This window comes from Otolemur garnettii, unplaced genomic scaffold, assembly GCF_000181295.1.
Source record: "Otolemur garnettii isolate 467f Iridium unplaced genomic scaffold, OtoGar3 scaffold00044, whole genome shotgun sequence".
Classification (NCBI taxonomy): Eukaryota; Metazoa; Chordata; class Mammalia; order Primates; family Galagidae; genus Otolemur; species Otolemur garnettii.
The window spans coordinates 6,138,769-6,155,448 of NW_003852439.1; the positions used below are offsets into that span (position 1 = coordinate 6,138,769).

The following is a 16,680-nucleotide window of genomic DNA, read 5'->3' on the forward strand; positions in this document are numbered from 1 at the left end:
AACTCTTGGGCTCAAGCGAGTCTCCTGTCTCCACCTCCCAAGAAACTGGAACCACAGGTGCCCACCACATCCAGCTTTTTGGTTGCAGCCATCATTGTTTGGCGGGCCCAGGCTGGATTCAAACCCACCAGCTCAGGTGTATGTGGCTGGCGCCTTAGCCACTTGAGCCACAGGCGCAGAGCCAGGATAAATGTCATTTTAATGGTAGTATTTTGAAAAGCCAAAATTCATTCAGAAACAACCTAAAAGTCTAAAAGCAGATTTTAAATGAAGACAAGATCAGTATTACTGCTTTTTCCATTTGCCTCAAGCATCAATCTGCTTTGGTTCAACACTGTTTTGGGGAATCTGTTTTGTTTTGTTTTGCAGTTTTGGCCAGGGCTGGGTTTGAACCCACCACCTCCAGCATATGGGGCTGACACCCTACTCCTTTGAGCTACAGGCGCCACCCATCAACACTGGTTTTAATTAATATTTTTTATATTTAGCCTATCATGTGTGGTTAAAACTAACTTGTATTTCTTAACTGTTATGTATGTTAAAGTATGTATTACCATTACTGTTTTTTGGTAAATTTTGCACACAAAAATTGGGGTGGCACTTTAGTGCAGGGTGTTGAAGAACTGGGAAACCCTAACATAGGAAGAGCCCCTTACCTTCCTTACCCTTCATAAAATTGGAGCACCGCTTTCTGTCAGCTTGTTTTTCTTTGTTGTTGTTTGAGGCAGTAAAGAAAGCCAGTGTTCCTGTTTCCACTCTTGCTCTTTTCTAGGTTACTTTGGAAGAGGTCAATTCCCAAATAGCACTAGAATATGGCCAAGCAATGACAGTCCGAGTATGCAAGATGGATGGAGAAGTGATGCGTAAGTGCTGCCCTCTCCCTTCAGGCCTTATGGTCTGAGGTTTCATGGGGGCACAATGTTAGCTGTACTAGTTAGCAGAAACTCACTGCCCATGCCAGGGGTATTGGGGCAACCACAAACCTGCCCTGCCCACAGTTCAGCTCAGTAAAGCTTCTGGGTTACCCTTCTGCCATCTGAGGCTTTGACTGTGGGTTCCCACCATGCCTTTTCTCCCCTTTGCATCCATGGTTGCAGCTGTGGTTGTAGTGCAGAATGCCACGGTCCTGGACCTGAAGAAGGCCATCCAGAGATATGTGCAGCTCAAGCAGGAGCGGGAAGGGGGTGTTCAGCACATCAGCTGGTGAGTGGAACAGCAGCTCCCAGCTCCACCTGAGCACACTGCCACTAAGTGACAAGCTCCTTGTCATAATAAGAGTTCAGACAAGGTGGGTGCTTCTCTGCCTGGGACTCCTGCCTCAGCTGCTCTTTCAAAACATATTGACTCGGGCAGTGCCTGTGTGGCTCAAAGGAGTAGGGCGCTGGCCCCATAAGCTGGAGGTGATGAATTCAAACCCACCCCTGGCCAAAAATTGCAAAAAAACCCAAACAAATAAAACATACTGACTCTTTCATCTGTATTGCCCCACCCAAGCTGCTTGATATCTTCATTTGAGGACACTTTATACCCTTTCTACTGTCTAGAAGTGGCCTCCCTAGGCACAGATGATGTGTCTATCAGGGCTCCTGTCCTCCTCACCTACATGCTTCCAGCCTTCACTCTCCTTTTGGATGAAGTGTCATGTTAGCTGAGTCTTGGCAGTGCCACCTATTTTATTAGCAAAGTGTGTTTGGCCCTGCAGCCCTTTGAGAACAGTGCCTCCTTACAGCTGCCTAACATTGGGCTGATGCCTTGAGACCCTGTCATGCACAGCCACTCAGCTCACCCTGCTCAGGGCATAAAATTTACCTGAGTCCCCTTCTTGCAGGTCTTATGTGTGGCGGACATACCATCTGACCTCTGCAGGAGAGAAGCTCACAGAAGACAGGAAGAAGCTCCGAGAGTAAGTGCAGGCCATGTCTTAGTTGTAGGAGGACATCTGGTTTGTTGCCCTCTAGGCCCTCATGTTCTGCTAGAGTAGGGCAGCCCCCTCCCAGGAGGTGATGCCTTCCTGCAAGGAACTTCTTTGGGACTGGGACTCTCCCTACTAGAAGAACGGCAGGCAGAGGTACAGCTTGAGGGGCCCCGCTGTTCTCACCAGCAGCAGCTCAGGGCTGCACAGTGCTAGGAGAATGGAAATGAGAATGGGCATGGAGTGAAAGGCTGCCCTGCTGTTACAACAGGTCTATGGGGGAATGTCCATTACCACCTCCTGGACCTCTTGGGCCACATTCATCCCTCCTGGTGTTTCAAATTCTTTTTTTTTTTTTTTTTTTGAGACAGAGCCTCAAGCTGTCCCCCTGGGTAGAGTGCCATGGCATTACAGCTCACAGCAACCTCCAACTCCTGGGCTTAAGCGAGTCTCCTGCCTCTGCCTCCCAAGTAGCTGGGACTACAGGCGCCCGCCACAATGCCCGGCTATTTTTTGGTTGCAGCCGTCATTGTTGTTTGGCGGGTCCGGGCTGGGGATTCGAACCCACCACCTTAGGTGTATGTGGCTGGCGCCTTAGCCAGTTGAGCTAAAGGCGCCAAGCCTCAAATTCTTAGTCCTTCACAAGCCTCTAGTGGGGAGTCACAAATGTCCACTTCTGTAGGTCAAACACTTACATCTTATCTTTCCTTTCCTTCCAGTTATGGTATCCGGAATCGGGATGAGGTTTCTTTCATCAAAAAGCTGAGGCAAAAGTGAACCTCCTGATAAGGACAATTCTACACACTGGTGGCTGAGCTTTTTCAGAAGGATGGTGCTCTCAAGTTGTCCCTCTTTCACAGAAAGGACATTGAGGGACCTCAGCCCAGGTGTGGCCACCTGGGACTGTCAGCATGAACCCTACAGCCCTGAGGACTAGGACAGGATGAGCCAGTGCTCCCTTCCTATCTATTTGGCCTGAGCCTGACATCTCCTTGGGCCCAAATACCCTAACCACACAGCCAGTCCTACAGACTGTGGGCCTGGCTCTGTGTACAGAATAAATCTGTTTGTTTCTTAGTCTGAAAAGTCAAAAAGACACAGTACCCTATGTAGGAGAGACTAGACCTCCCCATCATGGTGGTAAGAGATGCAGGTGTGTTCCAGAGCCCAGGTGTGTCATATCTGAACCGAGGCCACACCACTTCCCAAATCACATGATTCTGTTACCATGATCTCCACAGCATGGAGGAAAAACTAGCAGAGCAGCTGTCTTTCTTTTTCTCCTTGTGGGGAAACAAGGGCATGCATCCCAAGAGCCACAGTGGGAATGGTGGTGTGGCACAGCCATGGTGGGTACTCTAGCCTCAACCCACAGGGTTCACCTACAGCAGTGCCTTCAAGCTCCATGAAAGGGAGGTAGCACAGGATGGAAACTGGAGCTGCTGGGGTGAGGAGAGTACTTCCCAGTCGGAGGGGTACATAACAGCATGTCCCTCGGGCCTTGCCCCAGCATTGGTTAAGGAATGGGGAGCAAGGTGCACCTCTGACTGAGGGACTTCACTGCAGGTAGAAGAGCCGGTGCTTGACACTGAGTCAGGCCAGGGACCTCTCTGGCCTCCCTCTATAGCCCCAGCCAGAAACAAGGTGGAAGGAGGAAGAAGGCCTAGTCAAGTTAGTGGCAGCTAAAACGCTCCCAGTCCATTTATTGGCCACTTGAGGTGGTCGTCAAGAGACTAGTTATTAGAAGGTTATCACAGGAAATAGCATAAAAAATGCCCAGCAGTATGAAAGGTTCAACGGACATGAACAAGGCACAAAGGATCTGTGTTCAGGAAACTGGCAAGTCCCACATGCCTGTGAGGCTAAGGGTGATCGTGCCCATCTGGCTCTGGCCTGCTGGAGTGCATGGCTGCCCATGCTGGCAGCCAGCTCAATGGAGCTGAGCGTCCAGTTCATACTTCTCACAGAACTTGTCAGTGAAGGGGATGCAGGTGAGGAACTCACACCACTCACAGCGGACAGGATAGAAGTAGAAGAGGACCACCAGTCCAGCTAGGAGTCCCAGGAAGACCACCTGAAAGATGATGATCTGGCAGCGCTTACGGTACAGGTCAAACTTGCCAAAGCTAATGTAGGGCAGGAAGGCAAAGGAGAGGAAGAGGCCACTGATGAAGCCTGAGATGTGGGCAAAGTTGTCGATCCAGGGCAGCAGCCCAAAGGTGAAGAGGAAGAGCACCACGGCGAGAAGCTTGAAGAAGGCACGCCAGGGCCGCACCAGAATCTGCCAGCTCTGAAAGAGCTCCACAAAGAGGCAGGCCAGGATGCCAAACTGCGAGCCCGCTGGGCCCACCTGGGGGGCAGTAAGAATGGCTGTGAGCCAGGGGGGCTGAGTGGGCCCCCCTGGACCAGGGCCTCATCTTTCCATCCCACCTCCCATGGCCAAGAGCAGCACATCAGGATGGAGGAGCCACATGGAGATGCTCCCAGGCTAGGCACTGTGGAGACCCCGACCACCAGAGCATGTGGGAGGCTCCCCACCCCAAAGGACAGCCTTACCTCTGCCCGGTATGGCAAGAAAATGGCACTGGCCAAGTTGCCAGTGACACCACTCAACAGGTAGATGATGGCTATTCGGTGCCAGCCTGCCAGCTTTTCCAGGTCCCGCAGGACGGTCATCTGGAAGCAAACGGACACCAGGCAGTGCAGGATCCTGTAGGGGTGGCAGGAGGCACTCAGCAGGGAAAGGGACCACTCCCAACCAGCCACACCTGTGGTCCCTGAGACCCCACCACCTTGCCCACAGTGTCACTTGCCCAGCGTGCAGGAAAAGGGACAGCCACAGGCGGTAGAACTGGTCAGGCACCTCCGGGTTGAGGAAAGGCAGGAGCCCACACACATCATCCATGCAGTGCACCTGTGGGAGCAGCCCATCAGCACCCACAATGGCTGGGAAGAGGAGTACACCCTCACCCTGGAGGTCTACCTGAGAGCAGAGTGTGGCCTCCTCATGGAAGTAGCCCCTCATGAAGTCACAGTATTCCCGGGAGGTGATCTCACACCTGGAAGGTCAGGCTAGAGTTTGGAGGGTGCCACTTTGCAGAGGACTACTGTTTCAGCCTACCCACCCACCTTTGTTTGCCTTGAATAAGTCCAGACCCTTTCTCACCCCACATGCCTCAATATTATCAGGTTATCTCAGGACTTGCTGAGGGAGAAGGGCATGGCCTAGGACAACACTGTGACCTACCTGCCCTTGGTGCCAATGCAGCAGGGCCGGCCTGTTATGACACAATCCATGTGGGGATGGTTGGTGTGGTTTCCAGCACTGTTTTTGGTGCAGATCTGGGTCACAGATAGGGATGAGATGGGTGAGGACCTCCTCCAACCCTCCACCCCACACCATGTTTGGAGTTAAGGCAAAGATGGACAAGCTCATGAAAACAGGCCTTCCTCAACTTCAATCAGGCCGTCCTAACCCTTAGCTGGGCCATCTGTCAAACTGGACTAGTATCAGCAGACCTCCCAAGTCTTCACCTAGCTCACTTGCTCAGAGGGGCAGGCTGTGGTTGATTGATAGGCTGTGCAAAAGCCAGGGGCATAGCATCTGAAAATGTGGGAATCTCTGGCATTACTAATGGGTGGGTGTCGCTTCCTCCCCCACAAACTAAGGTGACTCACCAACAACTCCCCACCCCAGCTTACTGGCCACTTGGTGATGTCTTCTGGCCACTCATGGGGATCTTCAGAGGAGGGTTCATCACACACCCTGCATAAACCAAGTGTGTAGGTCAGACCCAGCTTTGAGCCCTTAACATTGGTACCATTCCACTCAACTCAACATCCCTCCATCACACCCTCCAAGAAAGCGTAGACAAAAGCAGGGAAGAAAGCAGCTAGCAGGACTGACCTGGGATCCTGGTGGCAGACAGAGCCAAACTGTCTCTTTTGGCCTGCAAAGTCTGGGGCGCTAGGATGGATGGGCCACTTCACCCACACTGCCAGGGTGGACTGTGAAAGGGACACAGGGTCAGCCCCTGGTCAGAACCTACTTGCCTCATTCAGCCAGGACAAAGTGGGGGTTCAGGGAGTCAGGAGTCAAAGGCAAAACCACTGAAATCCTCTCTGACTCTGCAGCTCAACTCTGGAATTTATACTCCTGAAATGCATGCGCATGTTGGAATAGATTCTGTTATGAAGAGTTCAACACCACAATTACTAACTTAAAATTAGACACAACGTCTGTGTCCTGGGCAGCACCTATGGCTCAAAGGAGTAGGATGCCAGCCCCATATACTGGAGGTGGCAGGGTTCAAACCCGGCCCCAGCCAAAAGCTGAAAAAAAGAAACTTCTGTGTCCTAAATCAGAGAACTGGTATAAACTATGGCACCTGCATATAAAATGATGTGATAAAAACTTGGATGACCAATCTTTAAAAAAACTGTTTACTGGGTAAAACACAATACCAATTATGTAAACTTGAAGATACATGCACACAAACAGGATGCATACTGAATGAGTATACCCAAATCCAAAAACCAAATCAAAAAATCAAATGTTGATCTAATGGGTGAGGAAATGGAGATGGAGGAGGATGGAGATATGGAATGAATGTGAGGGGAAGGGCCTTGCATAGCATTGCAGACAATGCTATGTGCCAAGGACAGAAGTAAAGGATCTATATGATCCTTTATGGATCTCTCTGAAGTCTGAACACATACAGTGCAGATGAGAATGGGAGTCGGGCAGGGAAACGCACCGAGCACTCCTCCTCCGAGGTCTGAACGCAGCCCGACCTGTCATTCCGCACGCAGCAGGCCGAGTGCTTTTCCCGCTCACGGGCCGCATGGATGAAGCTGTGCACCTGCGGGTCCTGGCGCATGCAAGGTGAAAACTTGGCGCCCAGATGAATGAGGGCCTCCTGTGGGTGAAGAGGGATGTGCAGTTTCAGCTCCAGGCCATCTGCACACCTGACTCTTCCAGGCAGAGCCCCGCCAGGCTCCACCCCTAGCCACGCCCTCACCGAGCTGGGCCCGATCCAGAAGTTCTCCTGCTGCACATACTTTACGTTCTCATAGACCCCGCGGTTCCGCAGCACCTAGGAGGTTGGGAGCAGGATCAGACAGGCCAACTTGAGCTGCCTTCTCCCAGAACAGGGTGGGAGGGGTTCCAGAGCCCACACTGCAGTCATCTCGGACCCAGGGAGGGCACAGGGGCTCACCGAATCCACCGTCTCATGCTGTGAGAAGCCCACGGGCGCGATGCCATAGATGCACACGGCTAGAATGGTGACCAGTGAGTGCACGAAGGTGAGCCAGTAGGTGAAGAAGGGCCTACGAGGCGGAGCGTCAGCGGGGGAGCTGCATGCCCAACCCACAGCTCCCACCCTCACTTAGAAGCCTCCCTCCTAACCCAAAGGACTGCGGACCTAGGGCTGCACTCCCATGACACACCTACCTGTGGTCATCCATGTCCTCTATCTGGCGCTTGACATAGCTGTCTATGCGCTTGCGGTAGGTGCGGTTAGTGAGCCGTCCCACCATGCCCAGCCCATACGGCCGCTTCTCTCTGGCGAAAAGTTTGCGCACAGGCACCGCGATGCGCTGGCCCCGGCGGGGCCCCGCGGTGCTCACTACCTCCTGCCGAAGCCGCACCTTGGGCTGTGAGGCTGCTGCACTGCCTTCCTTCTGCTTCCGCCAGCCACGCTCCAGGGGCCTGCAGGGAGTCAGTGCATGGACCTCCATCCCAGACTCCCAACCTGCTGCCCTCCCTTCCTCCCCCACACCTAGGAACTGGGGTACATGCCAGGCACTGTGCATCCCAGGACCATCAGGGAAGATGCCTGCCGAGTTAAGCCTCCTCACCAGGAAAAGAACAGCCCTTCCCCCCTCCTCCCCAAGCCATGGCAAGGAGGAAGGAACCAGGACCCACTAGAATCCTGGTTCTCCACTTTGGCAAGTATTTAGCTAAGTCATCTGCTCCTCCCCACTGGATTCTGTCCATTTCCTGGGCTCTGGGATTGTTACCCACACCAGAGGTAGGCAGTTACGCAGGGGTCATGCCCAGCCCCGGGCCTCCTGCCTATGGTGGATTCCCAGTCCATGAAGTGTCCTTTTCTGTCACCCACAGACTGTTAATGTCCAGCCTTGCCCAGCTGCTCCTAAGGAACTAGAGGCCCTCCTGCTGGACCCTCATGTGCCTCCCACACTCACAGCATCAGGTGGCTGCGCTCAAGCTCACTGCGGTCTAGGGCCCCACCGGTGAGGTCTGCCTGCTCTGGGGCTTTCTCCCAGTCCTTGAGCGCTGCTTCTGAGGGGGACTCAAACACTTCATCTGGGTACGTGGACAGCTCCTCGTGGAGGATACCTTCCTGAGCAAACATGTGAGGTCAGGGTGGACGCAGAGATGAAGAGGATGGGGCGATGGCCTGGGCACTTCTTACCCGGGCAAAGAAGGATGTATCCAACTCATCTGGGAAATCAGCTGTGTCCTCCTCCAGAAAGCTGGCCGGAGTAAAGCTTCGGCGCTGAGCCCGGCGCAAGGTGCCATCCCTAATCGAGCGGCCCTGGGGGCAAAAAATTGAGCGAGGGCCCAGGAACCAGCTGCAGTCCCACCCCTACCCTGGGCCCAGCACCCACCTTCACCAGTGCTGCTGCTGCCCGGAAGCTCATCTTGGCCACCGACTCACGCTTGCGCCGCCGCGGGAGCCGGTTGAAACCTGAACGGGAGCTGGAGAAGGAGCAGAGGGAGGCAGCACCTGGCGTGATGGGCGTGTGCGGGGCACTCAGGCCATCCACAGCATCATCTGCCACCCGGAAGGCCCGACCACGGGCTAGGGGGTCTATGATCTGGTGGAGGGGAGGGTATGCTGGGGTCAAGGCTGGGTCAGCAGCATGGGGGTTCCTCACATACCCAGGCCTACACAGGCCTTACGCAAAGTCATGAGTGCTTCTTCTCTCACTTCTTGTGGGTACCCTCCCCACCCTTCAGCCCCGAGAGGTCCTTCTCCCTGGTAGTAAGGTCTGTGCACTGCTGCTCAGACTGGGATGCTCCCCCATCTAGAAGCTGAGCCCTGGGTACTATCCTACGACCCGGTCCCCACCACAAAATCCTCCTTCCCAGAGAGTATCTCAAGTGCCTTCAGGGGACTGTCTGACCACTCTTCCAGGCTATGTCTCCAGCCCAGGGGAAAAGAATGGGGGCCTGCAGGGACAACAGCCAGCATCATACCTTCTGCATGCCCAGCTGGCATGGCCCCACATATAGTGGGGGTGGTGTCTCAGTGCTGGTCAGCGACACATTGTCCTGGCTAGGCAGGTCCAATTCCCGGATGACTTGGGGCTTCAGTTTCCCATAGCGCTGGCTGCAGTGACGGATGCTCTTGCGTTGCCATTTCTGGGTGCTGTCGCTGTCCTTGCTCACTCCAAACCAGTCAGCTGTCCCCCTGGCATAGGAAGGACTCAGCAAGGGGCAGGCAGATCTCCCTGCTCCCACACAGGGGGCTTCAAAGGCCCCCCTCCAGGCAGCATGCCCTGCCCCAGGCCTCCTGTCACTCTAGGGTCCAGGGTCCGAGTAGTCATGGTCTAACTAAGAAGATGAGTATGCACTGTCCCTGGCCTCCTGCTCAATAGTTAGCCAATTTGAAAACCCCACTGGGCTGCAGCTAGCAGGCCTTGCCCAGCTAAGCACTTCACACAGGCCCTCACCCGATCCTTGAAGGGGGACTGAAGAGGATACTGCGCCTACACAGGCAGCTGAGAGCTCACCCCAAGGAAGCTCAGCCCAGGCAGCAACCCAACCCAGTACACCACAGGATTCAGACAGCAGGCCCTGCCCCACAGCCCTTGGACATGCAAACAAAACACTGGCAGCGTCCAATTTAAGCACCCCAAGGAATGTCAACCACACTGGCAGCTCCCAAGAGGCCACATGCCATGCATACACCAGAAAACACCAACACACTCATGACCTGTGTGAGGCACCTGAGCAGGGACCAAGAAAGAGACTGGCGCTGCGGGAGGACCCTGCGGGCCTGGGGACCCAAGAGGGGCAGAGTGTAGACACGCCCAAAGCGTACTTGTCGGCTGCTGAGAGGCCAGAGCATTAGGGAGGTGGAAGAAATGGAGTATGAGTGCTGGGGTGGGGATAGAGGGAGAGCAGTCAGTCCCTAGAACAGCAGGAAGATAGGAGGCGTGGGGACTAAGACTGAGGAGAACACTGGACAGGAGGACCCCCGCCCCAGTCCCAGCCCAGTGTGCCTGCCTCTGTCCCCACACCCCCAGCCCCCACCTCATGGCGTGGCTGGGGTAGTGCAGTACCTGCGAATGGTCTGTGTGATGGATGTCTGGCGCTGCAGCACGGGCCTCCGGGGCTCAGGGTGGGGTGAAGGGACATGGACTGTCTCAGCTGGCATGCTCACACTCCGCAGGAAAGCCTGGCGCCTCAGGGGCTGGGCAATAGGGTCATGGTAAGGGCAATGGATGAGAGTGTGCACCCACAGCTCCTGCTGGTCAGGGCCTACCTGCAGGAAGCCGGGCTCCTCTGCTGCTGGGGGTGCTGCAGCCGGGATGTCTAGCTTCAGCCAGGGGGGCTTCTTGCGCTGCAGACTGCTCGTGCTGTCTCTGCGAGCCTCACTCATGGTTCCAGGGAGAGCGAGGCAGGCCTGGCAGTGGGGGGAGGGGGAATTTCAACAAGGACAACACTGACAGAGCTCTGAAGACTGTCAGGCCCAGACACTGACACGCTTGCCCCCACAGACAGTGCTGGGCGCATCCAAGGTCCTCAGACAATGTACATCCTCCACAGACCACTTTTTGAGTACCTACCATTCCAGATGCTTGGGATGGACTGGTGACGAAATAAGACAAAATCCTTGCACCCAAGGAGCATACAATCTAGAGAACCATAAACTGACAAATATGTAAATATACTCTGGTAAAAGATGCTAAGTGTGATAGGGAAAAGAGCAGATTATGGTCCTCAGTTCTGCTTTCCTCAGTAGGAGGCAATGCGGCCTCCCTCGGAGGTGATATGAACAGAGGCTTGAGGGAGGAGAGTAAGTGAACTCAACTGGTGCTACAGAGGGCCCCAGAGGGCCCCACACATGAACAGCCAGTTCCAGGTCCTAAAGAGATGGGGGCTCACCCCCATCTGCACCCCTACCTGACCCAGATATCAGCCTCTCAACCATGACTTCCACTGAAGGACACAGAGGTCCCTGGTGGCACCAGGCTCCTCCACGCAATTGACTGTCCAGAAATGGTGCAGACACCACAATGACCACCAGGTGGTGCAATGTGCCCAGAAACAGCTGTGAGGGGCTCTGCAGGGGGTGAGGGAGGTGTAATGAGAAGCAGTGCACCCCAAACCTACTACTTGGGCACACAAAGGAGTCCAGAGCAGAGAGGTCAGCATTTGGGCCACCACTGCCTGGCCAAGTCACTGAGACAGTCCTCCTTGGGACTCTCCCCCCTTGCACCTTGGTGATAGATCTGCACCTCTCCCCTCATCAAATGGGATGATAGGATCTGGAAAGTGACGGAGATAGAGGTTCAAGATTGGAAGCATAACGGGGACACAGAGAGTGGGGGGATCGCTGGTGCTTCCTGAAGCAATTTTGGGCAGAAAACCCATAATTCCTCAGCCTCTTAAAAGAGCTCAGATCCCGACAGACTCTGAGCTATAGAGTCATAACCCTCCCACTAATGCCCCCAGAAATGACTTCCACTTGTGAGTCTCCCACCCAGCTACCTGAAGGGGCTATAAAGTAAGCCCCACCCACACCATACAAGAAGGGAAACTCAGGCCTAAAAAACAGAGGTTTGCCTTGCTCAAGGTCACATATTCAGGGCAGCATACTAGGAACAGGCCCAGGACACTGCTCACAGCTGCTAATGGTCTTATACTAGCTAGGGACAGTCCTAGAACAGTGCTCACAGCTCCTAGTGGCCCTCCACTGACCAGAGACAGCTCCAGGTGCTGCTCATAGCTCCTCCTGGTCCTACATGGGCCAGAAACATGCCCAGTGGGAGGGTATCCTTCCAAATGCCTTCTCCTGGCTCTCAGACTACCCTCACATTCCAGCTCCTTCTCTGAGCTGACCATACATTTCAGGTCTAGGGGAGCAGCTGGAGGCAAACCTCAGGGAAGCACCCAAGCATGGGGTCTTTCAAACCACATGGCCCCACAAGTCTGTGTTCCTCTCACTGCCCTCAGCTAGCATGATCTCAGGGCCTGCATCTGTCTCCACTCACTGGGAGGGTCTCTGCCCCCAAACATTTTGATCTCTAGGCTGTGTGGGCCCCAGGGGCCTTGTGAGCAAGGGGCCAGGCACCAGGCAAAAGGGAGACCCCTCAACATTTCACTAGGGGAAGCCATGCTGCCTTCCATCCATCCCAAGGAGCCACTCTGGCCCTGCCACCCAAAAGTCACATGCTTAGTTAGTTTCAGTGTTCTTGCCTAGAAAATGGGTCATTGTGGGGTCCACAGAGGCACAGGGCCACCACTGGAGTCACCACACCAAGTGCCAGAGAACACTCCATGGGAGCCTCCCCACCTGTGCCCAGCCTCTCTAGTAACATCCAGCTGGGGCCTTCGCTCAGGAGTACCAACAACCTCTGCCCCCCAATCAGCTCATACTATCCATAACCCCCATGGCACCTGCATGCCCCCCAAGGCCTGTCCTCACACCTGGCTTCCTCCCATCCCAGAGCCCCTCAGCAAATGCAGCCTCCCAGCCTCCCATGCACCCCAGGACCTGCAGCCTCAGTCAAGCTGCCCACTCCCAATCTGGCATAGCATGGCACAGCAAGAGAGTTCATTCATACATGTGCAGTCCTCTGTCCTGTCATTGCTAGGTCCACAGTGCTGAAGACAGGCTTTCTCTGAAGCCTCTGCTAGGTAAATACTGATTACCGCAGAGCACAGGCCAGCACCATGATCTGGGGTAGAAGAGGATTCTTCAAAGAGCTAAGTCCTCTACTGGGTCTGGTAGGAGGGACTGACTGTGTGAGAGTCAGGAGTGGGAACAGCATGGGATAGAAGGTGAGAAGGGCCAAGGCTATAAACATACACAGGAAGCCTGACATCCCCTCAGTCCCCACCTGAGGTGGCCTTGAGAAACACTACAGTTCAGTTCATGAGGGAGGCACCACCCCCATGCCCTCCCCACACAGCTCCAGGTCCAGTGAATGGCAGAGGACACCCACCCTGCCCTCAGTGCTGTGTGACCCCAGCCTGCCACACCCCTGTATGCCTGGCTCCCCATCATACCCTCAAGTGAGCAGGATTCAATGCTGCACCACAGCAAGAGCAGGGGAGGGGCAGGCCCAGGCTAGACAAAGAGTCTGGGCCAGGGAGCTGCACATTGCCTTCCAGAAACAGTGGCTCAGTGTCCAGGCCTTCCCCCAGCACACAGTGGGCTCTTGTTCCCAGACAGCCCCTCAGGGGGAATCCCAGCAGCATCTCCCCTCTGCTAACCCCACAGTGCAGGGAAAACCACAGCCCATGGAAAGCCTGACCGCCTGGGGTCACAGAGCATGCATCAACTCCAGCAGTGTTCATGGCTGCCAACCCTGGCCAAGCCACATCAGATAGCACCCACAGGGGCATCTAGAAGTCAGGTGGGATGCCGGGTGCAGTGGCTCGTGCCTAGCACTCTGGGAGGCCAAGGTGGGTGGACTGCCTGAGCTCACAGGTTTGACACCAACCTAAGCCAGAGTGAGACCCCACCTCTAACAATACCCAGGTGTTGTGGCAGGCACCTATAATTCCAGCTACTCAGGAGGCTGAGGCAAAACAATCACTTGAGCCCAAGAGTCTGAGGTTGCTGTGAGCTGACACCACAGCATTCTACTAGGGGCAACAAAGTGAGACTCTGTCTCAAAAAAAATAAAAGTTAGGTGGGAAATGCTGAAGAATAAACACTAACAGAGGTGACAGAATCTGGTAGGGGTAACAAAATGTCAGCACATCCCAGAACACAGGAGCCAATGTAGAGGTGCCAGTAAAGACAGCTGGCAGCTCAGCGCCTGTGGCTCAAGCAGCTAAAGCGCCAGCCACAGGAGGGTTTGAATCCAGCCTGGGCCCACCAAACAACAATGATGTGCTTGAGGCTCTGTCAACCAAAAAATAGCCAGGTGTGTGGCAGGCACCTGTAGTCTCAGCTACTTAGGAGGCAGAGGCAGGAGAATCACTTGAGTCCAGGAGTTGGAGGTTGCTGTGAGCTGTGATGCCACAGCATTCTACCCAGGGTGACAGCTTGAGACTCTGCCTCAAAAAAAAAAAAAAAAAAAAAAGACAGCTGGAAACGGACACTACACTCAGATCCCATTTACCTTCACCACCTACAACCTTAGGAAAGTCTCAGTTTTCACTTCTGAATATCAGGGACATAGCAGTGCCCAACACACAGTAGGTGCTCTACTGGAGGCAGCTGAGTCAACAACAAAAAGTCAAGAGCTGCTTGTGGAAACCAGGGCCTCTGCAGGACAGGAAGGCAGCCCAAACTGCAGGGAGGAGCGGGGTGAGAGAGGGCCCAGAGCACATGTACCAAGAGGGCCAGGGAGCCCAGGGACAGGGCCCTTCAAAGGAGATGAGTTTAAGAAGTGACAAGATGGCTTGGCACCTGTAGCTCAAGCAGCTAAGGCACGAGCCACATACACCAAGGCTGATGGTTCGAATACACCGGGTGTTGTAGCAGGTGCCTGTAGTCCCACCTACCTGGGAGGCTGAGGCAACTCTTAAGCCCAAGAGTTTGAGGTTGCTCTGAGCAGTGATGCCACAGCACTCTACCCAGGGCAACAGCTTGAGACTCTGTCTCCAAAAAAAAAAGGGACAAAAGAAGTTCTGACCAGCCTAGGCCTGGACAGTGGTCACAGCCAGCATGAACCTGAACCCTCAGTTGTGAGCAGCAACCACTGATGTCAGGCCTGTCCAGCACACTCCACTCACAAGATGATGCTGGCAGGGATAACTGAAGGCAGAGTAGATAGCCAGCCCCAGGGCCAGAATCATCAAGCCTGGGCCCTGCTCTGCCCAGGGAACTGCCCACTACCAAGATCAGCTGAAGCAACAGGCCTCACCCTGGGACACCTTCCCAGATGTGTCCTCAACTCGACCAAACCTGGTCCCAGGTCCCCTGGCTCCTCCAGCACCTCTACCTGCACCTGGTTCCCCAACCCTCAGCCTTCTGTTTGACCCCTAATCTGATACCCAACCTGGACCCCCAAGAGGGAAATTGCCAGCTGTCTGGCAGCCTAGAATCCAGTCCTTCTGCCCTACATGCTGCTATGTAGCAAAGTGAAAATCACCTGGCTTTTCTATGCTTCTTCTGCAAGTGGGATCATACCAAGAATGAGATTTGCCAGGCCCTTTGCAAATCACAAGCATCCTTCACTCTCTTAGGGACCCCTCTGCTTTTCTGTGGAAGAAATGAGAGCAGGACAGGTCTGAAACCAGACTGGTGGCCCCAGGATTACATGCTGCATCCCTGCCTCCCCATATCACCCAGATAAGCACACAAAGGGCAACAACAGAACTAGAGGCTTCCTTCTGTGGACAAGCTGTGAGGAAGGCCAGCCAAGGCCCTAGAGACACAGGGATCCCTGCTCATAAAGATACTTCTGGGACCTGGCTTAAAAAGATGGTACACAGGGGAGGAAAGGGGCCAGCTCTGGAAAAGGGGTGCTGATCTAGGCTCAGCTAGAACACTTGGCACAGGGCAACTGACAGCCAGAGTCAAAGCCCCTGACCCAGCTGGGGCTGACAGGAGCTGTCAGGCCCACTTGGGGGTCAGGGAACCCAGGGCTCAGGTTAGGGGACCTATGCAGGCCATCCAGTCAGAAAGAGGGTGAGGGGCAGTGCCTGTGGCTCAAAGGAGTAGGTCACTGGCCCCATATGCCAGAGGTGGTGGGTTCAAACCCAGCCCCTGGCCAAAAAACTGCAAAAAAAAAAAAAAGAAAGAAAGAAAGAAAAAAGGTGGAAACAAGAACTATATCAGATTCTGGGTATAACTTTCCCTTTAATCTGGACACTTCTGTTCCCTATCTGGGGTCAGAAGTTGAATGAGCAGGGTCTCAGAGTTAAATGAAAGCATCCTCTCCAGGCTGGATGGGGGAAAGTCCCATATCCCATCAACATGCTGCCAGAGAATACATAAGCAGCCCAGTCACCATCAGAGTGCTCTAAAAGTGTCCCTGGCTGAACTCACACACATGCTTCCTGGTGTCCAGGCTTCCTCAGGCTCAGCAACCCTTTTCCTGGCCCACTAGCAACAGAAGCCAGGCACACCTGCCCCAAACCTGATCCCACTAACCCCATTGACCTGTTATAAACCCTGGGAGGGGGGGCCTCTGAATCTACCTTACAGATAAGGAAACTGAGGATCAGAGAGGTCAGTCACTGGCTAGGGTCATAGAGCCTCTAAGGTGGCTCAAAGCTTTGGACCAGGTCTGCCCAGCAGCTATGGTAGAAGGGTAGACCCCATCTGCCTGCCCATTGGCCCTCGCTGCAGAGGAGGGAGCAGACCACACAGCCCTCGGGCTATTGAAAGCTGACTATCAGACCCCTGTGGGCCCCCATCCCACCCACCCTTCCAAAGGCACCTCAGTTGAGGGAAAAGGGAGTTACCCCAAACACACCCAACCCAGAAAATGAGCAGAAGCCAAATAATCCAATTTGGGGGCAGAAAGTCGATTCTGTCATCACAGACACTGAAGTGGGGCACTGGATAGGCGATGCCTGTGGCTCAGTGAGTAGGGTGCCAGGTCCA

General features: G+C 54.4%; 2 protein-coding genes across 3 annotated transcripts in view; one reads left to right on the forward strand and one right to left on the reverse strand.

The window, feature by feature from the left end:
- The window catches only part of SNRNP25 (small nuclear ribonucleoprotein U11/U12 subunit 25), a 4,039-nt gene extending 1,141 nt beyond the window's left edge, over nucleotides 1–2,898 (forward strand). The window contains exons 2-5 of the mRNA XM_003790730.3: nucleotides 773–863; nucleotides 1,098–1,203; nucleotides 1,829–1,903; nucleotides 2,632–2,898. Of these exons, the coding sequence (XP_003790778.1) occupies nucleotides 773–863; nucleotides 1,098–1,203; nucleotides 1,829–1,903; nucleotides 2,632–2,689 (330 nt within the window). The 3' untranslated portion in view covers nucleotides 2,690–2,898. The remainder of the gene's footprint in view (nucleotides 1–772; nucleotides 864–1,097; nucleotides 1,204–1,828; nucleotides 1,904–2,631) is intronic.
- A 681-nt stretch (nucleotides 2,899–3,579) lies between these two features.
- Nucleotides 3,580–16,680, reverse strand: part of RHBDF1 (rhomboid 5 homolog 1) — a 14,877-nt gene continuing 1,776 nt past the window's right edge. The window contains exons 1-18 of one of the 2 annotated variants that reach the window (XM_003790729.3): nucleotides 11,283–11,431; nucleotides 10,432–10,572; nucleotides 10,229–10,359; nucleotides 9,141–9,354; nucleotides 8,549–8,758; nucleotides 8,353–8,475; nucleotides 8,123–8,280; nucleotides 7,368–7,625; nucleotides 7,132–7,243; nucleotides 6,934–7,008; nucleotides 6,670–6,831; nucleotides 5,820–5,920; nucleotides 5,615–5,678; nucleotides 5,160–5,254; nucleotides 4,896–4,971; nucleotides 4,726–4,826; nucleotides 4,469–4,622; nucleotides 3,580–4,262 (exon numbers count right to left, since the gene is read on the reverse strand). In XM_003790729.3, the coding sequence (XP_003790777.2) occupies nucleotides 3,843–4,262; nucleotides 4,469–4,622; nucleotides 4,726–4,826; nucleotides 4,896–4,971; nucleotides 5,160–5,254; nucleotides 5,615–5,678; nucleotides 5,820–5,920; nucleotides 6,670–6,831; nucleotides 6,934–7,008; nucleotides 7,132–7,243; nucleotides 7,368–7,625; nucleotides 8,123–8,280; nucleotides 8,353–8,475; nucleotides 8,549–8,758; nucleotides 9,141–9,354; nucleotides 10,229–10,359; nucleotides 10,432–10,572; nucleotides 11,283–11,324 (2,637 nt within the window). In that variant the 5' untranslated portion in view covers nucleotides 11,325–11,431 and the 3' untranslated portion in view covers nucleotides 3,580–3,842. Of the gene's footprint in view, nucleotides 4,263–4,468; nucleotides 4,623–4,725; nucleotides 4,972–5,159; nucleotides 5,255–5,614; nucleotides 5,679–5,819; nucleotides 5,921–6,669; nucleotides 6,832–6,933; nucleotides 7,009–7,131; nucleotides 7,244–7,367; nucleotides 7,626–8,122; nucleotides 8,281–8,352; nucleotides 8,476–8,548; nucleotides 8,759–9,140; nucleotides 9,355–10,228; nucleotides 10,573–11,282; nucleotides 11,432–16,680 lie in introns of those variants that run through there. The other variant, XM_023513820.1, reaches the window with a different exon arrangement.